General features: G+C 47.1%; 1 protein-coding gene across 1 annotated transcript; it reads left to right on the forward strand.

Annotated features, from left to right (window-relative positions):
- The first annotated feature begins 255 nt into the window (after positions 1-255).
- On the forward strand, positions 256-19,214 carry LANCL1 (LanC like glutathione S-transferase 1). Its single transcript, XM_074872596.1, has 9 exons — positions 256-379; positions 679-796; positions 8,231-8,438; positions 12,447-12,582; positions 12,924-13,070; positions 15,049-15,231; positions 15,656-15,832; positions 16,110-16,182; positions 17,076-19,214. The coding sequence occupies exons 1-9, from the start codon at positions 296-298 to the stop codon at positions 17,150-17,152; spliced, it is 1,203 nt and encodes a 400-aa protein (XP_074728697.1). The 5' UTR covers positions 256-295; the 3' UTR covers positions 17,153-19,214.
- The last annotated feature ends 908 nt before the right edge of the window (positions 19,215-20,122 follow it).

Below are 20,122 nucleotides of genomic sequence, written 5' to 3' on the forward strand. Positions count from 1 at the left end.
GGCTCCCTAAACCCCACAGGGTCAACAAAAAAAATAAAGGGCCTCTAAACCCCACAGGACCCGCCTAAAAGAGTCTCTAAACCCCACGGAGCCTGCAAGCCCCACAGAGCCTGCTGCAAAGGGCTTTTAACCCCCACAGAGCTCCCTAAAATCCCACAGAGCCCCTGCAACCGCTCGGCGCGGCCTGAACCGCCGCCTCAGCGCGGCGGAGGGACTTACACCGACCCCGGCTCCCTTCCGGGGCGGAGCGGGGGCGGGCCGCGGCGGAGCGGAGCGGAGCGGGGACGGCGGCACCATGATGGCGCAGCGGGCGCTTCCTAATCCCTACGCGGACTACGACAAGTCCTTGGCTACCGGCTACTTCGACGCCGCCGGGAGGGTGAGTGGGATCGGGGCGAAGCGGCCGCGGCGGGAGCGGGCCCTTCCCGGGGACGGCCGCCGCGCTTCAGCGGGAAGGGCCCGCTCCCGCCCCGGTCGCGAAGCCAAGCTTGGCGAGCAGTAGCCCAGCCTGGTCCTGAGGTACCCAAGGGTTGCTAGCAGAGACCTGTCAGGTTGAAAAACACCCGCTTCCCTGGTTGCGCTCCCTCCGGGTACCTCCAGCTTCCCAAGACCCCACCCGCCTGCTGGTGTTTCCTTCACCTTGGGTGGTGTTTTTTGGTTTTTTTTTTTTCTCCACAGCTGACCCCCGAATTCACGCAGCGGCTGAATAACAAAATCAGGGAGCTGCTCCAGCAGATGGAAAGGGGCCTCAAGTCTGCCGACCCACAGGACTGCACCGCGTACACGGGCTGGGCAGGTAGGGTGGCCGATCGGATCTGATCGGATGGAGCAGAAGCTCTCTGGAGTGGACTTCTACGTCAGGCCAAGGCAGACCGTGGGGTTTTTTTGGCTCTTTGAATGATCGCAGTAGATCCGTTTCAAGAACGGTGCTTCTTCTGCATGTTTTAATCCATTAAAACATGGGGCTGTCTTTCTCGGGGCTCCCCGGTTTTGGAGCAGGTTTCAAGCTGCCCAGTGTTGCAGGACAGGATTGGGTCTTCTCTTGGTTAGTAGTGCCAAATTTAGGCAACGGAGAAAGCCAGCACCTGCTTGGGAGCAAACATGGGAGCCTTCGAAGGGACTGGCTCCAAATCTGGCCCTGGTGGGGATGGTGACAAGTAAACCAGTGCTCCATGAAGTAGGCAGGTGCACGTGGTAGGTCGTTTACCTGCAAGGAGTCCTTGCATATGGCAGTGGTGAGCTTATGGCCTGAGATAATGTCCATCTTTTCTGTTTGGGCTGAATTTTATCTGATGACATTGTCTGATTGGCAGGTTGCTCCATTCCTGTTCCCCAGGTAGTGCCCCTCCACTTAGCCAGGGCTAGTTCTGCTCCAGTACCTGCTGGAAGGAGCAGAAATGCAAATGTGAGTATAACGAAGGGTGGAAGCCTTCCTCACACTAACCCTTGCGTGCAAAGCTTCCAGGAGCTTGTGTTTCTCCTGTTCTGCATTTTCAACCTGGTTTTTCTTCCCTGGGAGCATGCCCTGCCTTGCGTCCCTATTCCTACCCACTGGAGCCAGGGAGGACACGCCTTTCTCTGCCTCCTCATTCTTGGCTCCTGCTGTGTGCTTTGTCAGCTTTCCTGCCTTCTGCACTGTTCCAGGCTCTAGGGAGGGACCCTGGGGTAGTTGCAATTAATCTCATGCTTGCTGCAAGATTTTTTGCTGGGTTGTTGTTTTTTTTTTTGGCAATACACTGTAATCCTAAATGGCAGTTTTCTACATTATAATCTAGGTGTGGCTGGCTTGTGCTTGGATGCTGTGAAACTTGATGCCAACAGTTTGCTTGGGAGAATGGCGTTGCTTTGTGTTGGTGCTAAACTAATGTTGCAGCCTGATGACAGCAATGCCAGAAATCCCTGCTTAAAAATTTTAGTAAGGTAGACAGGCACTGAGAGAGCACTCTAGAGCAGTTCATAAGAAATGCTAGGATGCCAGTATTAAATTCCAGCGTGGGAGAGTATTGATTTCATCACTTGCTGCCTGGCAGCACTCTGCTGGTGCTGCCTGTGAATTTATGCATTTTTATTCAGTGCTGGCTCATTTCACCTTGGGAGACAGGTTCAGTCTTCCAGGCTGTGTCACCCAGCCTTGAGGTCCCCTCAGATGAAAAGCACTCCATACATAAAGATGGTCTTCAGTTACGAGGGTGCTACTCGGTAGAGTCAACCTCTGGCCAGAATAATTCAGGAGATAAAGCAGGAGGACCATAAGCTGATGGTAGAGGAGTACTCCGAAGTCTGTGTGGAGAAGGTAACCACCCTTCTCCAGAGACCATATTCCCTTCCTTAGGGTGGCCTTAAGGAGCTTCGTGTTGGAACATGACTGCAGTTGTGAAACAGTGGTTGAGAGCTCTGGTAGGATTTCTGCACGTTTTTACTTGGAAGGGAGTCTCTCAAGAGGGATTCTTCTCTTTTCCTCCCAGGGATCATTCCTCATTGGGCACACAACCTTCTCACCTTGGCTAATAGGATTAGAAAAAACCCACGGACAAATTCCCTGCAGGTCACAGCCAGCAAAGTGAAGTTTGCAGATATATTATACTGTATCTTTGTCACCCTCCTTTCTTTTCTAATCCTATCTGTATTAATTTATTCAGTGCTGGTTTCTAGAGACAAAATTAATTGGGCCAAGACAGCAGCTTTTTCCTGTAATTGCTTATGTAGAAAAGGCTTGTTGAGTATCTTCTCATGTAAATCATTGCCCAGCAGTCTGAAATCAACCCGCACTCTTGTGGCCGCTAATAAGAGAGATTTGAAATGTGGCTCTCAGCGCAAACGCTGCGTGAAATGTAACATACTTGAGTGTATTACATTACACTCAATAATACACAGCATATGCTGGCATTTTACTTTGGTGCCTGTTTCTTTCCCAGCGCACTTGACGGAGCCCTGTTCCCCCAGCCTGCACTTGTGCCAGGGAAGCCACGGCTTCTTGGCCATGAAGTTGGAGCAGAGGGAGGGAAGGACTTAAATTTTCAGCTCAGAGGCAGTGGAAACACACTTTGGATCAAGATTATCCAGCATACGGCTGAATGCCCTCAAAACACATTTGAATCGGCTTGTTACAGTTTCATTCAGCTCCCCATAGAGATCAGGGCCCCGTAGGCAACACTTGGTACGTGCCTGGGTACAGACCAGGCTCGGCTGTTGTGTTCTGTTTTGTCTTTTAATCAGTTTAGCTACTGCTGTAAGAGCTTTTGCAGTCTTAATCTGTTTCACTGGTATCAAAGTGTTGACTGAGGGAAGGTAAACTGCCATAAGCTCATTCCGAATCGGCAGCAGTTCAAATCCTGGCAGAAGTACAACTGCCTCATCCATTTTCAAATAGATTAGCATGAGGATGCCAAAGAGTATGTACATGTGTGTTGGTATTTCGTATAGTGCAAGAGGCCTTGCTCCAAAGACTACCTCGACTGGGAGCATAGATGATGGAAAGGGAATGGGAGGAGCCTGACTTCACTCCTGTGACCTCTTAGCTGACTGCAGAAGCTAGGAAGCTCCCAAGTCCGGTGCCTGCTGGACTGCTGTGTCCTTCCAAAATGATGAGGTGATCTGCAACCTGAAACGGTATATATTCTCCTTCCTCCACGTTATGGCAGTGCCTTTGGAATTTGTTTCCCATGCGAGCATTCCCTTCTCTAGCAGTGTCATAGAGCTGGAGGGCCTCTGAGATGGGTGAGTCCAGCTGGCCTGCCCCACCCACAGCTTTTGGCTGGCCTGTTGGCAAGTGGAGACAAGGAGCAGGGCTGAGTTGCCTTTTGAAAGGACTCTTCAAAAGACAGATCCAATGAAAGAAAAGCCATTTAAGAATGGATGAAATTCTGACTGTACCAGTTCAGGAAAGCTTCTGGAAAAACACCTGTCATTCACTTTAGTGCAGTATCTTAGTTTTAACCTCAGAACCCAGAGAACTTGCATCTGCTTAAGAGAGTTCTGTTCAGAAAAACAGAAATCCTCAGATAATCCCTACAGAATAAGAGGCAGTGAGGCTGCATCTGATGAGAGATAATAGAGTGCCTTGTGTCACCCTCATAAACCACATTCCTGCCAAGTGCTTGGTGAGTAGTTTTTGTGAAATCTCTGTTCTTGGAGATAGTCAGTATTTGACTGGACAGGGTTCAGAGCACGGAATGTAAATTTGAAGTTGGCCTTACTTTAAAAGGGTTGGATCAGATCACTTCCACGGATCCCTTCTAACCTAACCTCTTGTAGGATTCTGTTATGGGGTAATGGATAGTTTTGGTTTGGGCTGGTCTGGTCTTCTTGTTTGGGGTTGGTTTTTTTTGGGGGGGAAAGCTTCTTTTGTAAAAAGTTCTTCAAAATAAGCTTTGTTACCCAGGTTTTAAGGCCGGAGAAGCTGAGGCATCCTGCGAAGTGCCCCATGTCCCCCAATGCATTAGGAAGGCAAGCTGCAAGCTGTAGTGAAATGCACCTGTGGCTCTCCAGACAGCTCCAAGCACGGGATGATACAGCCTTCCAGAGAAGATGTCTCACCATCCCATTCCGCATGGCTTTGACATGCATTTATGAGCACAACATAACATCCCATGCGTCTGCGCCAGAAAATAGGCTTATTATCCTTTGAGCAGGACAGTAAAGCTATGACACCCCCTCTGTAACTTTTACCGCATGCCTGACTTACTAAAACGATACCAGGTTTCTCACTAGAAACCATCAGGCTTCATTCTATGTGCAGAGATAGGTTTCCAGTTCTTCCCTCTCTGAGATCCTGCTTCGAGGGTGCTGGCTGACTTAGTTGACTTGGTCAACGCAAGATCTCCAAGCTCTTTATTGCTGTAGATTCAGGTTTGGAACTCACTCAAATTAGGTCAAGAAATCTCCTCTTGTGGCAGCCTAGTGTCCTTTGTGAAAGGACCATGTTGCCACTCAGCTCCTGGTGAACGAGGAGGCATGTTCAGAAAAGTCTAATGGGCATCCCTGCCGGTGCTGTCAGCAAGGGGACTTCAGCGGAGCTGACACTGAGTAGTGCTTCCTCTTGCTTTTATCCCCTCTATTCAGTCTGAAGGGGAAGCTTTGTCTCACTACTGCTGTTCTCCCACCAGCAGAACTGTTTGCAATGGTAGTGTAATCCACCTTAAAGAACAAGTCTAAACTTGCAGGGAAGTTGAAGTACAGCTTTACTTCTCAGAATGGTCATATGGATGAGTTATTCTTTCAGCCTGCTGCAGTGCTCTAGCTCTTGAGCAAGAACTTTCCTGGTATCTCCAGTGATGGTTGCTCTGTTGAAAGCAATGGTTGCTGAAGTCAGGCCCACCAGCACTAGCCAACTGGTAGAGCTTGTGCAAACAATTCCATTTCTACTATGTACATTTAAGTCTCCTCCTCTGCTCCACTCAAAAGAAATCTCTGATGCAAAACACCCCTCTGCATCTACAATACTGCTCATACAGGATGGCAAGAGGAGAGAGACGTTGTTTACTGTCTACTGAAGATGTTGAATACACAGGCTTTGTGAGAGACATGCAGAATTTTTTTTTGCCTCTAAAGGGTATGCTCTCAGTAGCACATGTGTTCACTGCAGTCCTGCACCATCAAGTGAAGTCCGATGTGTTCTCCATTACGTGTGGCTATGCAGCAGGTCTTACACTGCAAGGAGCAAACTTTGAGGTCTAGAGGAAGTACAGAGAAGAAGGTCCAGTAGTGACCAATAAACAGAACAAAGCCTATACATCTTTGGCAGTAGCAGGTCACAGGCAGCCACTGCATGGCAGTTCAGCTGGAAACAATCAGGAGTCTCTGAGGGCACAAAAATAGGTCACCTTTCCAACTGGGACTCTGAACACAGACCTCCAGGGCACACAGAAATGGAGCAGATCCACTGCTTACCTAGCCCCCTTTGACTGATGATGCCATGTTTATATAACACTTAAAGTGTGCCAAACAAACACCCAGTCAGTCAGCAAACCCCACCTGGTCAGTATTATTGGAGAGGGAGTGGGGCAGAGCTGTGGAATACCTTCTGCAGAGCAACACTGCCGATCTGAGCCAAGTTCATCAGGTGAAAACTCTCTTGTCTCCAAACTGCACTGCCTCTGAAATATGAAATATGCTGCCTACATCTTTGCACACAGGTCAATATAGGATATACCCCAGCCAGGTAACTGCATTTTGTATCCCTCTACATAAATCTGTAAACTTTTCCTCTTTATGCATGGGCCTGCCTCCTCTGCTAGCCCTCCCTACTTTTGGCCTGTCAGATAGCAACAGAGCAAGCAGCAGGCTGAAGGCAGCACTGCACTGTGCCCTCCTGATCAGCTTAGGAGTACAAATTCCTTGAGGAGTGAGTTGAGAAAATTGGCTTTAGATTCAGTTTCTAAGGCCTTTGGGTTTTAAAGAAAAAGGAAGAATAAATGATTTGGGGAAGCAACTCATCCCTTCCATTCTTTAAGTCAAGGGTTTTTTGGAGTCTTCTCCAAAGATGCTTGGGCCTGGGAGAAAAGGGGGCGAGAAATGGTTTAAAAGAAAAGAGGCAAAGAAGTCAGAGGAAAATAATGCTGAGACATTTTCTTTCCAAGAATTCAATCCTAGCAGTGGTCTTAGCATGGTAGTTATGTACATAATTAAGGTGGTATGATGGCAGTGGGAATAGAAGCTACTTACAAAGCAAAAAGTTTTATATTAAAGCAGATAAGTCAAGAGTGGAAGTTGTGCTCAAACAGCTATCAGGCCTATTAAAGTCTAGAAGCTGTGCTAGGTGCTAAATCAAGGAGAGTCACTTGACATTTGCTAACTGGAAGAGGAGGGTTCCCCTTTAAAGAAGGGCTTCATATCCACATCCTTATAGACCTGAGTGATGGCACTGTACATCTGAGCTCTCTCTAGAAATACTAACATTGAACTGCTTAGAGAGAGGACAATGTTATTAGCTTCAGCAGGAAATAGAAATTTGCCCTTAATATACATGTGGAATTGAATTGTCTGTAGCATGAAGATTACCCATGCAAAATGAGAAAACGATCTAAATTTAAAATGGTCCTCAGTACCATGGAAAGTAATTTTGCAGCATGCTTGCCCACTTCACCTTACCACATCAAAATCTACAGAGATTGGCTCTATTAATTTAGGCTTAAATGCAGGACCTGAGTCTTCTCAGAAATGGTTACTGGTTAGAGAAGAAATAAGCTTTTCTCAAAGTGATGTAGGCCAGTAGCTTTCTTCAGTGCATGTTTGTGGATGCCTTCCAGATCAGAAGGATGATTCAAATGTGGCAGACCTTTGAGACACAGACTTACTGAGGACTCCTCAGTTACCTGCTAAAAGCTCTAAGAGCTGGATGAAGACAGGGCAGACAGAGGCAAAGGACAGCAACTGATGTGGCTTCTCAGTAGCAGACTTGTTTCTGCAGCTGGCCAGCCCATTGAAAACCTCCAGGGTGGACCATGCAGCCTTTTCCAGTGTTCCAGGTAGCTGTTGCTGTCTTCAGATAAGGGCTGATCTCATGAATGATGTGCTGCGGAGGAGAGTCGAGCAGCCCCTTTCCTTTCTAGGATGCACCAGTCCTTGGTGTGAGGCTTGGGACCTGCTCAACAGCAGCAGATGATGTCCAGGGAGCTGTAACAACCTTGTTGATGCTTCCCAGTGGGAGGGAAGAAGAAAAAAAAAAAGACAGGTAGGATGTCATAAGGGTGCTGCTTCTCAGTGCTGATGACTTGTCACTTTTTAAAAAATCCAATTCAAGCTAAGTGACACAGCCCTTTACCTCCTGGCATGGGAGAAAATAATTGAGATATAGGGGAACAACTCAGCACTGCTCCGCCACAAGTACCATCTTGCCCAAAGATGATTTTTTTTTTTCCTCCGCTGTTTAGCAACAGTCCCAGGTACAGCTGGTAGATTTAGGTGGGTTTGTCTAGGTCTTACCTTTTGCTCTGTGTTACTAAAGTTGTATGTAGCCTGTGTACTGGAAGCTCTGCTGTCCTCCAGGACCTACTGGGTCAGACACTGCTGTTTGCAGCATCAGGTACAAGGAGGTCACAAAGCAGGAAAAGAAGCTGTGGATGCTGCAGCTATGGGTTATGCTCCTGGATGTGCCTGAGAAGCCTGTCTAGAAGGCTTATGCCCTAGATGAGGCTGAGGGCCAGGCTTTTAGTTTTGTTAAAACAACCGGGGTGCACAGCGTGAAGGGTAAACTTTTCTGGTGTATGCAACCTTTATGTTCCTTTTGCAGGCATTGCTTTGCTGTACTTGCACCTGTATGATGTGTATGGAGATCCAGCCTACCTTCAGGTAGCCCACGAGTATGTGAAGAAGAGCCTGAGCTGCCTGACAAGACGATCCATCACCTTCTTGTGTGGAGATGCCGGGCCCCTGGCAGTGGCTGCTGTCGTCTACCACAAACTGCAGAACCAGAAGCAGTCCGAAGACTGCATCACGCGGTAAAACGTTTGGTTACTTCTTTGACCTAATGTTCCTCTTGCTCGCAGAGCTGGTCTGGGCTTCTACCGGGCACTCTCTGCCAAGCCTGAATACATTTCGTTGCAGTCTTCTGTGAGAGAGAATCCAGTAATTTAGCAAGGCAGTGTAAACCTGTCCTGCCCTGGGAAAGGAACTAGCTTAAGGACAAACACACCTGCCTGGCAGCTTGCAGGCTGGGTGGGGAGCAAGGATATTGTTCAGCTGGTATTGCCATCTTAAAAATAATTCCAATAAACACAGGAAGAAAAAAATGCCAAAATTAAAAAAAACCCAGAAGGTGAGGTTTAGTATTTTTTCAGAACCCTTAAATTTAGCCATTTTGATGAAAAGGAGAAATGTGGTAGGATTATTAGATTCATTTTGTCACTCACTTCCACTTGCTATTTGTTAGTTGACTTTGACTTAAACTGAAGATTGACAACATCCTTTTCAACTACTGAATGCAGCTGGTTATGATTCATTTATTTCTATTTCCTGCCTTTCCTCAACTGTTTTCAAATTTATTTTTGTTGGGTACTTAAGACAAGAAAAGGACAAACAAGCAGTCCTACAATCAGATCAGCATGTGGCAGAGGAAGGAAAAAAGTTAAGGAGATGCAGTTGCAAGCTTTCCTTGCTTAAGAGAGATCAGTTTTGAGAAGGTGAGAAACAGCCCTATAAAGAGTTTTGATTTACACGTGGTCAGCACAAAACCAAGACAAAACCCCTGACGCTTCAGAACAACACTGAGTGCCCTTACACAGCCATGAGCAAGTGATGCATAATATCAATTTTAAAAGCCATGGGTGGGAATCAGAGGTGCCTGTATGGTTTGCACACCATTATTCCCACTCCCTTAACTAAGAATAGCTTCTGGTTTATGTGGATACAATCTAAGGACAGAGCTCTCTTCTTTATTCTTGAAATAATGTGTGGTTTAGGCTTTGCTTAATACTGTGTCAAAGTGGTGAATCTCACTATGATTAATATATTTGCTAACAAAGAGGGAACTAATCTGTACTGACCAGTTATGGTCAATGCATAAGCCCCAAGTTGTGAAAAATCCCGAATTCATATTTTCTTGCTGTAACTTTCCCCTCCCCATATCCCTCCTGTTCTGCCTAGTTTTGTGGCAGAATGAAAACTCATGATTAATTCTGCACCGCCATCTAATGGCATAATAAAGGCAGAGCCCTGTAAATTGTTTTTTTCATACATTGGAGAGTACGAAAAAATAAAAATGTGGCTTTCTTGAAGGAACAGTTCTACTGTCCTTACTCTGCCACCAATTCCCAGAGCAGTTAGCCTGATCATGCTACCTTTAAAAAGAGAGTATTTCTTTGAGAAATAGCTCCCTTAATGAAAACTCTTAAGTGGGTTTTGAGTATGCTGTTTAGTTACAGAACAGTTGCTAAGTTATGCAGTGCAAGTGCATAGAAAGTGCATTTCTTTTACAGCTGTGGAGAAGGAGGGCCTCTCTCCATTTTGTTCTCTGTCTTTTAAAGCACCTCATCTTTACAGAGCCTGAGGAGAGAATCCATCAGCCAGTTTTACCTGTGGTGGAAGAGACAGAAGCTTGCTTTTTCTTACCTCCTTGCTCTTGCCTAAACGAGTTCATGACCAACAAATGTGCTTTTATGCTCTGGAGAGACTAACATTTCAGAGCAGCCCATTTTCCAAGAGCCTGTGAAAATCTGAGCTGTGTTTCAGGAGTCCTCTTTTCCCTGCCATCTCCCAACAATTCAGAAGGTCAAAGGTTTGCTTTTAGAGCCAGTGGCATACAAAAATCCCATCTTGCTCTACAACTGCCTCACTTTTCCTCTGTCCAAAACCTACTGATTTTTGACAGTTGAGGTAATAGGCTGATATGTGAGCAGGAGTGGCTCTGCCTTTCAGGGACCTTGATTTACCCCCTCGCACCTGAGAAATGCATCCTGCATGCAATCAGTCCAGCAGCATCCCAGGCATCTCTGGCTGCATACATGCCATGAGCCCTGCCCCACATTTCAAAAACAACAGAAACCGCTGGCAGGCTTCCTGCCCTGATTATCCTGGCTGGGAAATCAGCTAGAGGTACTAAGTAATGCATAAGGAGCAAGAATAGTAGCTCCAGCTGCTCCAGATCTCCCCACAAAAAGATTTTACATCCAGACCTCAGAAAATCCCTACTGTGGGTGTTACTGTTTATCCACCCATTCATTCCTTCTATTGCACCTGACGTTCCCCTGACATCTGAGCTGAACATCACCAGCCAGCACCTCTTCTGGCCAGCCTGCTGCTGGGCAGAGTCCATCTGTCAAAACACCATTTTCCTCCGTGGAAACGCTCCTCTTCATCTGCCTTCCTTGGACTTGGAGACGGGGGATGTGAGAAGCGGCAGGGTTTTCCTTTCAGCCCACACGACTGAGAGAGGGGGCCCCTGCTTAGTCTGAGTCTTGGATGTAAAGTCTCTCTCTTGGGTTTAATCTGCAAGAAATCTCCCCCATGGAGCAATGCACATCTCAAGTGGTACATGAGGAGACAGGGCCAGTGCACCTTGAGACACTGCTTTCTCCTTCAATATCCCTGCTCACTTTGAGTCCAGTGCCAAGGAACTGACTCCCCTGCCATGGGGAGTCACAGCCCAGCATCCTCCCTCTGCTCTGAGGGTACTCTGGACATTTGGTTGCTTCTTTCCTTTGCAACACATTGCTCTGCCCAGGAGGAAAGGCTGCCAAGGCACCTTTTCTGCTCCTCACACTGTTGTGACAGGGAAGCCCTGCACACACACAGCTCTCCTGGCTGGTTTCTTAGCCCTCTCTCTGTTGCAGCCGCAGCAGGAAGCAGCTGAGGGAACAGCCTTGAAGCCACTTACATTGGTATTTTAAAAGTGATGGCATTTTTCAGATTGCTGTCTCAGGGGTGAAAAGAAAAACAAAGCCAAAACCAGTCACATCCCTGCCTGCTGCTCTGACAGGGAAGGACATCCCGTCTTGTTGGAAGTGTAGTGAGAGGCAAAACAAAGGAAAAATTGCATTGAGAGTGAATTGGGCTACAAAGCACCAGTGTGAAGAGCTGTCGGCCCCTGTTAACGCTACAGGAATATCACCAACTTTGCAGCATGATAATAGAAGAATGGCAAAGAAAATACCTGACTCCAGCAGACCTCACACTCCCCATTTGTGGGCTAAAGCCTGGTGCCAGCCAAGCTGTCCTCAGTGTGGGGTTGCACCACAGACAGCCCACAGCACTCACACTCTGCTGAGCTGTCCTCAATACTGCTCAACTCTCCCTAGAGAAGGTTTCTTAGATGTGCCACAGAGGCTTGATGTTTAACAACACACCAGCTGCTTCTCCCCAACTTTTACCGAGATTTTCAGCTCATAGGAGGCACCTCTTTCTCCACTGACAGTGTAGCCCTGGCCACTTGTAGGCATGGAGAGGAAGGGGCTTTTCTGTGAGAACTTCTGAGCATAAGGGGTGAGATTTTTTCCACATACCATCAGCACTAGTTTGACTTTCTAGCATTCGTTGAGCAGCCAAATTAAACAGATACCAGTTTAGTCTAAAAATAGTCATTTTTGGCCGAGGGTCTGCCTGCCAACAGCATCACAGGGAGGTAATGGTGGGCAGGCTTTTCTTGCTGAATTAGGGCAGCCTTTCCTGAGCAGTCAGCAACTTTATGCTGACCATTTCCTATTGCCTGGGTTTCCCCACAAGCAGCTTTCCCAAAACTGGTGCTCTAAAAAACAAGCACATAGTACTTGTAAAGCACATAGCGTTGTAAAGAGCTGAGCAGACTAAAGCCACAAGCCAAACAAAAAGCAGAAGGGAAGGAGGGATTCCACACCTTGCATAGCTGGAAGGCCAAGACCCAGAGACTGGCCTGACATCTCCCATGGTGTGGGCAGCATGAAGGAACAAACCATGGTTTTGAGCTCCAGTCTCACTGCTTGATTACACAGCTTTGAGTGTCCTGTAATCTCCCCATTGTGAATTCTTCTTTGTAGTTTGCTCCATCTACACAAGCTTGACCCACGAGTGCCAGATGAACTGCTCTACGGGCGCATGGGCTATCTCTATGCACTGATATTTGTGAACAAGCACTTCGGAGAGGAAAAGATTCCTCAAAGTCACATTCAGCAGGTACTGTGGCTTCTGCTGATTTGTTAGCTGTCTCTCCCCATGCAGCTCATATTTGGGCAGCTAAAAATCAATGCTAGATGTAGAGAACTCTGGTAACAAGGGAGAAACCACATTGTGGTATCCCTGCTGCACTTCTTCCAAAGGGACAAAGTACCACATGCCCTCCCACCATCCATATACATCCACAGGGAGTACTGAATCAGCATACATTTTACTCCCTCACCCACGCTCTTCCCTCTGCTTGGGCAGAAAAACAAATCTTTTATTCTGTCTCAGGATACTCACTGTGCTATATCCAAGACAGCAGCATTTCCCTCACCTGCGTCTGTTCCCATCCCCAGGTGTGTGAAGCAGTTGTAGCCTCAGGAGAGAGCTTGGCCAAAAGGAGGAACTTCACAGCAAAGAGCCCCCTGATGTACGAGTGGTACCAGGAGTACTATGTAGGGGCAGCCCATGGTTTGGCTGGGATTTACTACTATCTCATGCAGGTAAGAGGCACTGGAGGGGAGGGGCCTTTAGTAGCTGTTCAAAGTTTCTTTGAACAAGGAGGACCATTTGAATTGGCTCTTGGTGATACCAAGCTGGGCAAGATCCCTTGTCTGATGGACAAACCACATTTGATCATACATCCCCACCTCTAAGGGTTTTCTCCAAGTCTGTGAGATTGAATTTCCCATCTCCATGGAGATCTGCACAGAAATGTGACTGCATTAGAGCAGTTTCACGTAATGGAGGCCTGTAGGTTAGCTGGGTCTCAGCTTCCCCCTCTCGTGTTAATTGCTTATAAAGTGTTCCCATTTGTTGGTATCTGTGGGCTTCCTGCATTTTTTGAGGTGGTTACTTGGAGCAATCTCAGATCATTACAGAGAATCTCTGTAAGAAAAGCATGGTGAAAGAGACTGTGTTCATAGTAAGAAAAGTGGGAAATGCCTTTGTTTCCAAACCGGGGCCTGTATCTGAATGTGAAAGAGGTGGGACTTTTTGCTTTGATACAGCAGCTGAGTTCTGTAGTGCCTGAAGTAGGCAGGGCAAGACAAGAGGTTGGGAGCTGCAGTGCCCCTTTGCTTTGATGCTGTCTTTCTCACAATTCTGCACAACTCACTGGAGCTCTGGGAATATTCCCTTCCCTGGCTCTGAAATGAGGGTGATAATTTCCCTATGTGGGTCACTTTGTGCATAAATTTACAGTGCTTAACCTCTCAGAAGAATAACAGCAATAAATAACATTGCATTTTCAAAGCATTAAGGGCACCCACTGAGCAACGCAAATTATTTTAACATAGCAATGTTCATAGAAATAGGTGGTATCTTTTATTAGGCTCAACTCCCACATCAGGTGGGAAAAAAGCCACCAGGTTTCAAGTATTTGAGCTTTCCTTCAGGACCCTGAAAGTTCAAGCCCATATACGGGATAAGCGGAGTTTCTGTGAATATAATCCTCTTATGTGACTCAGGGAGGAAGAGGTTGTTGGTGTTTTTTAAGCAGAAGGAGATTTGGCAAGAGGAGGATGGGAGGTGATTATTGCCCAGGAGTACAGAACAGATAGTTGGGAGGAAGGGAGACAGCAGTGTCCTGCGAGCCCCAATCTGCACCAAGTCCCTGAGCTTGTTCCCAGGCTCATGTTTCAAATAATTTTAAGTTTCCCATAAAATATTGCATGGGCTTCATGCTGCTCTGCTGTATGAAGTACAAGGAACCTGATCTGCCAAGCATGATGCACAAAAAGCCTTGGGGGAAGCAAACAAGGGAAATACGGAGAGGAGAACATTGGACTTTTATCTCTAGTACAGCACAAGTATTGATTTTTAATTTTCAAGTTATCAACCTGGGAACAGTGTGATCCTTAGATGAGAGTGCTCGTTGCAGCCTGCCGTGGGAAATTAGAACTGCACAGATTTCATGTGGGGAAGTGTCATTGGAAGAGGACACTGAAGTCACTCCCTTGCTTCCGTCTGAGGTCAGCGGTGAAGTCACCCCCTTGCAATTACCCAGAAATAGCTGTGAAAAAGCAGCATCACAGCCCGCCAGCTGGGCTGGCCCAGCAGCTCAGCTGAGATGTTCCAGGTGCTAGGAATTGTTCCTGGCATTCATCCTTAATACTGGTTTTAGACAGTTTATCTCTTTACTCCAACTCTAGGTACCTGAAGTTATTCCTACTCATCTTCAGGAAAAGCAGCAGCAAGCCCTCTTGCTTAGAGGGCTGGGTGACAGGCAAGGGGCAGTCTGTTTGTGGGGATGCAAGGGTATGACTGGAAATAAGTTGCTGCCGAAGGGGAGAGGAGCCTGGGACCAAGTGTGTGTTTGCGATGTGTGAAAGCCTGGACCAAAGAAATGGCTTCATTTACAAGGAGCAAGAGGGAACATGGCCATAGTTGGCTTTGTTTACGCCTTTCAGGCAGATCTTGGGCCTCTTAGGTACAGACAGAATGGTAATTCTCCCTGATTTAATGCTTTCTCTCTCTTAGCCTGGCCTTGGAGTGAGCCAAGTAAAACTACACAACACAGTGAAACCCAGCGTGGACTACGTCTGCCAGCTCAAGTTCCCCTCTGGCAATTACCCTCCATGCATCGATGACACCAGAGACCTACTCGTCCACTGGTGCCATGGGGCACCAGGTGTTATCTACATGCTCGTCCAGGCCTACAAGGTACCAGAAATCTTGCAAAGACCCTTTGGGGACCCCTAAATGTGGAACTTCATCGTGGAGAAGACTCCGTTGAAACCCCCCTGCCTGAGAGTAGGATAGCTTGTTACACTGAAATCACCACACAGGGACCACTGACCGATACGGAAATTAGTCTTCTAGAAAATTGTTTCTGAAAATACCCATCAGCTGTGTGGGGTGTCCTGTTGCAGGTGACTGATGGTGACGACTAGTTGTGTGTGAAGTAATGGTCATACAGCCCCGTTCATCATATCAAAAACATCCTCCTTCAAACCAGACAGCAAAATCACGGCATTAAGACTTCAGTAGGAGAGAAAGTAATTAACCCAAACCTCCCCACTCACACAGGGATGCTTTGTGTGGATGAAATCACCTCAGCAAGGGGGAATATTTCTTGTCTCTACAGGTCTTTGGGGAACAGCAGTACCTAAATGATGCCCTGCAGTGTGCAGAAGTGATTTGGCAGTATGGGTTGCTGAAGAAAGGCTACGGGCTGTGCCATGGGACAGGTGGCAATGCTTACGCCTTCCTAGCGCTGTACAACCTCACTCAGAACATGAAATACCTGTACAGGGCCTGCAAGGTAAGAGCCTGTGTGAGGGAGGGTGAGGGGATTATTCACCTCTGCCTTTTACATCACCACCTTTGCCTTTGAAACTCAATTTCTAGTGTGGCGGAGATGCAGCTGGATCTGACCAGCTCCACAGGAATAGTCCTTCAGCAGCACAGTCACTGTCTTGACTGCAGGGATACCCTGCAGAAGCCTTGCTCTGCAAGGGATAATGTGAGGATGAGGGTGGTATTTTTTTTAAGATCTGTCTTTAACAGAATTTGAACATTCTTTGTTCCTCTTTTCTCAGTTTGCAGAGTGGTGTTTAAGCTATGGTCAACATGGGTGCCGGACTCCAGACACGCCATTCTCTCTCTTTGAAGGTAAGCTCCATCTCCAGGCTTGTGTTTTGCTCCTGGATCTGAGCCAGTCCAGCACCGAGGGAAACCGAATACACGCTCCACTGAAGTCTTTGTAAAACTCAGTGTAGAGGATAGGAAGGAAATTATATCCGCTGGTTTTACCCTTTCTCAGAAGCAGTCTTCTTGTAGCACAGGCTAATGTCTTAGCTGGAGCATCTTGTCCTCTTGGGCCGGACAGATTCTGCACACAGGTCTCAAGGGGAATTCTTTAATGGGTACAGGCCAAAGTCTACCTTATGGTAATTTGTAGCCTGGCTTCTCAGGCAGTCTCTTTTCTGTGCATTTTTAAGGATTAAAGTCGTGCATGGGCTTTCCAGTTTCATTTCAAGGGTGAGTGAGGAGCAAAGGGGGCTGCCTTTATAGGCCTTGTTGGCTCCTATGGCTCTTTGTGGCTCCTGCTGTTGGCTTCCCCAAAATTTGCCATCAGCAGGTATTGCTGAAAGAGCCAGTTCCCCAGCTAGTGTAAATCTCCCTAGCTTTGCTGCAGGCCAAGAAACAAGAGTAGTTATATCAGTGAGGATCTGAGGCAGCAAAGTCACAGGTATTTGGATTCCATATTCGGTTTGTTAAACCTGTCGACAGGTAAAGCAGAAGAGAGAGAGCTGGGAGGGGGGGAAGACCCATCATGTTTTCCCAGGTGCTTCTCAACATTTGATTAACTTCAAAATGCTTTCCCCAGTGAAGTACCTAATTTGCTTGGGAAACCTGGGTTCAGACCTTGGAAAATTAGTTAGGTCCTTCTGAAAATGTGTTGTTTTCTTCTGTCTTCATGACTCATTCACCCCTTGGATAATTGATAAAAGGGGTGCCCAAAGGGAATCTCTCTGAAGCACACTGTGTTTTCTTATCCTCAGGAATGGCTGGAACGATTTACTTTCTTGCTGACCTGCTGGTGCCAACCAAGGCCAAGTTCCCTGCATTTGAACTCTAAATCTGAGCTTGGCAGTTTCCCGCCTGAATCCTTCCGCACTTGGAAAAGCAGTTCGAAGCTGCTTTCTCCTTCTTCCAAACTCATCGTTGTTCACCTAACTGAACGTAAATCCATCCTCCTGAGGGCATGCTGAGTTCTCTAATATTTCTAGTCATCTCTGCATTGTTTCAGTTTAAAAGACAGAATACAGATTTTGCTGGTGTCTCTTAAAAACACAGGGCTGCAGGTGGGAGTAGGGAGAAAATGTACAGTATTTTGTTGGCTATAGAGTTTTGCTATTTTCTTGTATCCCATTTCCTGGGAGAAAGTTTTCTATTGAATGTAACTTTGGCCATTTAATTTTTAAATTTTTTTTGTGCTGACGGATAGTTGCAGGAACTTAGTTGACTTTGGAAAACAAAAGATGAAAAACTGAGATTTGCCCTGCAAGTTGCTTTTAAGTGTTTTCTTTATGAGCACCCAGGGAGCAGGCAGTTCAGTAGCTGGGCTGCTCCACATGAAGCAAATGTGATGGACTGTGCAGTCTTCATATGTTATTTTAATGTCAGATTGCAAGTGGCACAGCTGGAACTGACATGCCTTGTCCTGAATTTCCACCTGTCTGCTTTAAAGGCAAAGGCTATGTATAGCTCTTTTGTACATTTTTTCCAGTGACAGACAAATAATCCACTAGCTTTTGTGCTTATTTGCCATCTTATGCTAAACCTTGCAGAAGTCCGTTGATCACCTAATGGAAAATTCCAATCTAGAAGTGAGCTAAGCATGCTTGCTGGTGTGGTCTCTTCTGTTTAGCTTTGAAAGTTTATTTTGAAGTCTTTATTTAAAATTGTGTATGAATATTATAGGTGTGCAGTGGTGCCAGGCCCACCAGCAGCAGCATGGGAAAAGAAATGTATTCCACTGAGTTGTGTCAGTGTTTAACCTATTACCTGTATAGATGTTGTTTACATGCTTTATTTTATAAGCTTTCCTGAACCTGGATAATTTGAGCCACTTGTTTGCCTTGTTACTGCTTGTTGTAGTTTGATATGCAACCACACATCTACCCAACTGAAAAATCTGCCCTAGGTTAAATAGCTTTGACCTGTCAAGCAGACCTGGTACTTGGAAGGGGTAAATCTGTTTTTCCGTCCTTAGCTGATGCTACGCTAATTTGCAGCGATTACAGACCTGACCCTATAAACCACTTTCTTAGCACTGAGCATGAGCTAAACGCTGAGCGCAGTTAAAGTTACTGATGCCGCCGTACCGCTCTGTGCTGTTTGAGGGCAGCTCCTCAGCCTGCACGAGAGTGGATGTGGGTTTTGATCTTTTAAAGGCCCAGTTGCTGAGTGCCTCAGGCCACCTAAGAGCAGGTGAGCAGCTGCAGGGCAGCACGGGCAACCTCCAAGCTGGCACGCTCCTGCACCAGCAGTAGTAAAGCAGGAGGATCAAACCTGGCACACTAACACAGCTAGCTCACACGTGCCTGAACGCAAGGCAGCCTAGCCACAGTGGCATAGGCAGACCCTCAAGAACCTCCTGGATGGACTGCTCCAGCAGAGTAGAAACCATTCCTGGAAGGCTGCCTGTTTCATCAAAGCCCAGCCTTCTGCTGCCAACACGTGTTTCTGGAAGTTCATCAAAACACATCCTAAAGCGCAGAGAACTCATCTGCTTCAGGCTAGGCGTCCCTGTCAGAAGCCTCAAGCTCATGCAGGCTCAGCAGTGGTCATCCTCTACCATTCACGGGGCCCAAACAACACAGGGAGGAGACTGGAAAGGAGGAAACACAGCCCTGAGAGCAGGATTTGGCTAATCAGACAGTTTGGGGGTGGGATCCTGCAGTACATGAGGCCTGCTGTAAGTTACCTGCCAGCTTGGCTGGTGTGATGGCAGCACCAGGACACTGCTCTGAGCCTGGGTTTCTCCTGGGCATGGCTTCTGTAAAGGAGATGCTCCATGCAGCCTAGTGTGATGGCAGCATCACATCCCAGGGTTCATACACTGATCAGGGGATCGTCAGGGCCTGGTGTACAGCTACTGAGTGAAGCACTGTTTAATAAAAATGCTGAAACAACAAGCTTTGGGTTATTTTTACCCCCTGCTTTGTGACCAGGATTCATGTCTGAAGAGATCAAGATATGCCACAACAGCCACTGGTGGCTCCTGGAGGTTCCCTGGCCTCCTACCCACCCTGAGCATTAAGATTGTTTCACGTTTTTCCCTCTCTCCAATCTGTCGAGACCAGTCCTGTGCTTTCCCTCGCAGGCTGTGCTTTTCTTCCAGGACATACTTTTGCAGCACTGTCTCCATCCAAGGCCGTGTCCTCCCTGCTGTGGCTTCCACTGGAGACCACAGTCCTGCTGGTTAGTCTTAATCACACCAAACTGTGCCTGTGTGCAGCGCTGGCCACCAGAAAGATGATGTGGATCCTCTCAGAAAAGCACCAAAGCACCCTCTTGCCCAGTGGAAGGAGGAACAGGCTGCCTCAGGGAGGCTGTGACTGTCCAGCACCAGAGGCTCTAAGACCAGACTGTCAGGAATGGTATGGGTAAAGGTGACCCTGCCCTCCAGCACAAGCATAAATTAGCTGGCTGGAGGTCCTGTGCAGCCTGCTTTTCAACAATTTCCATTTCTATTAAGGCTGGTAAAGCCCTTCAGGGAGGGGGTCCAGCAACTGGGAAGGGAAGGAAGCGTAGTGCAGTTTCCCTGGTTGCCCTTCCTTTCTCATACAGGAGCATGGTGCTTCTCACTTCCACCCATCTTCATGCCAAGCGGAGGGAGCAGGAGCAAGATGAAGCCTGAAAACACTCAACTGCTTCTCTACCTGAGGGACTTTATCAGCACTGTAGACATTTAACACTTAGTTCTTGGTGATGGTTATGTTTGTCCATGGCAGTGTTCTGTTTTAAAAAAATCAAGTGCCTTAATACTCCTAAGAAATAAGTAAAGAACACATTTTGACTGCATTGCCATCTGGCTCTGTTT

The sequence above is a fragment of the Strix uralensis genome, chromosome 6 (assembly GCF_047716275.1).
Source record: "Strix uralensis isolate ZFMK-TIS-50842 chromosome 6, bStrUra1, whole genome shotgun sequence".
Taxonomy (NCBI): Eukaryota; Metazoa; Chordata; class Aves; order Strigiformes; family Strigidae; genus Strix; species Strix uralensis.

Coding starts and splice junctions, on each gene's coding strand:
- LANCL1 (XM_074872596.1), top strand. CDS start 296: ATGATGGCGCAGCGGGCGCTTCCTAATCCCTACGCGGACTACGACAAG. Junction 15,232..15,655: donor TGCTCGTCCAGGCCTACAAG/GTACCAGAAATC, acceptor TTGTCTCTACAG/GTCTTTGGGGAACAGCAGTA. Junction 15,833..16,109: donor ACCTGTACAGGGCCTGCAAG/GTAAGAGCCTGT, acceptor CTCTTTTCTCAG/TTTGCAGAGTGGTGTTTAAG.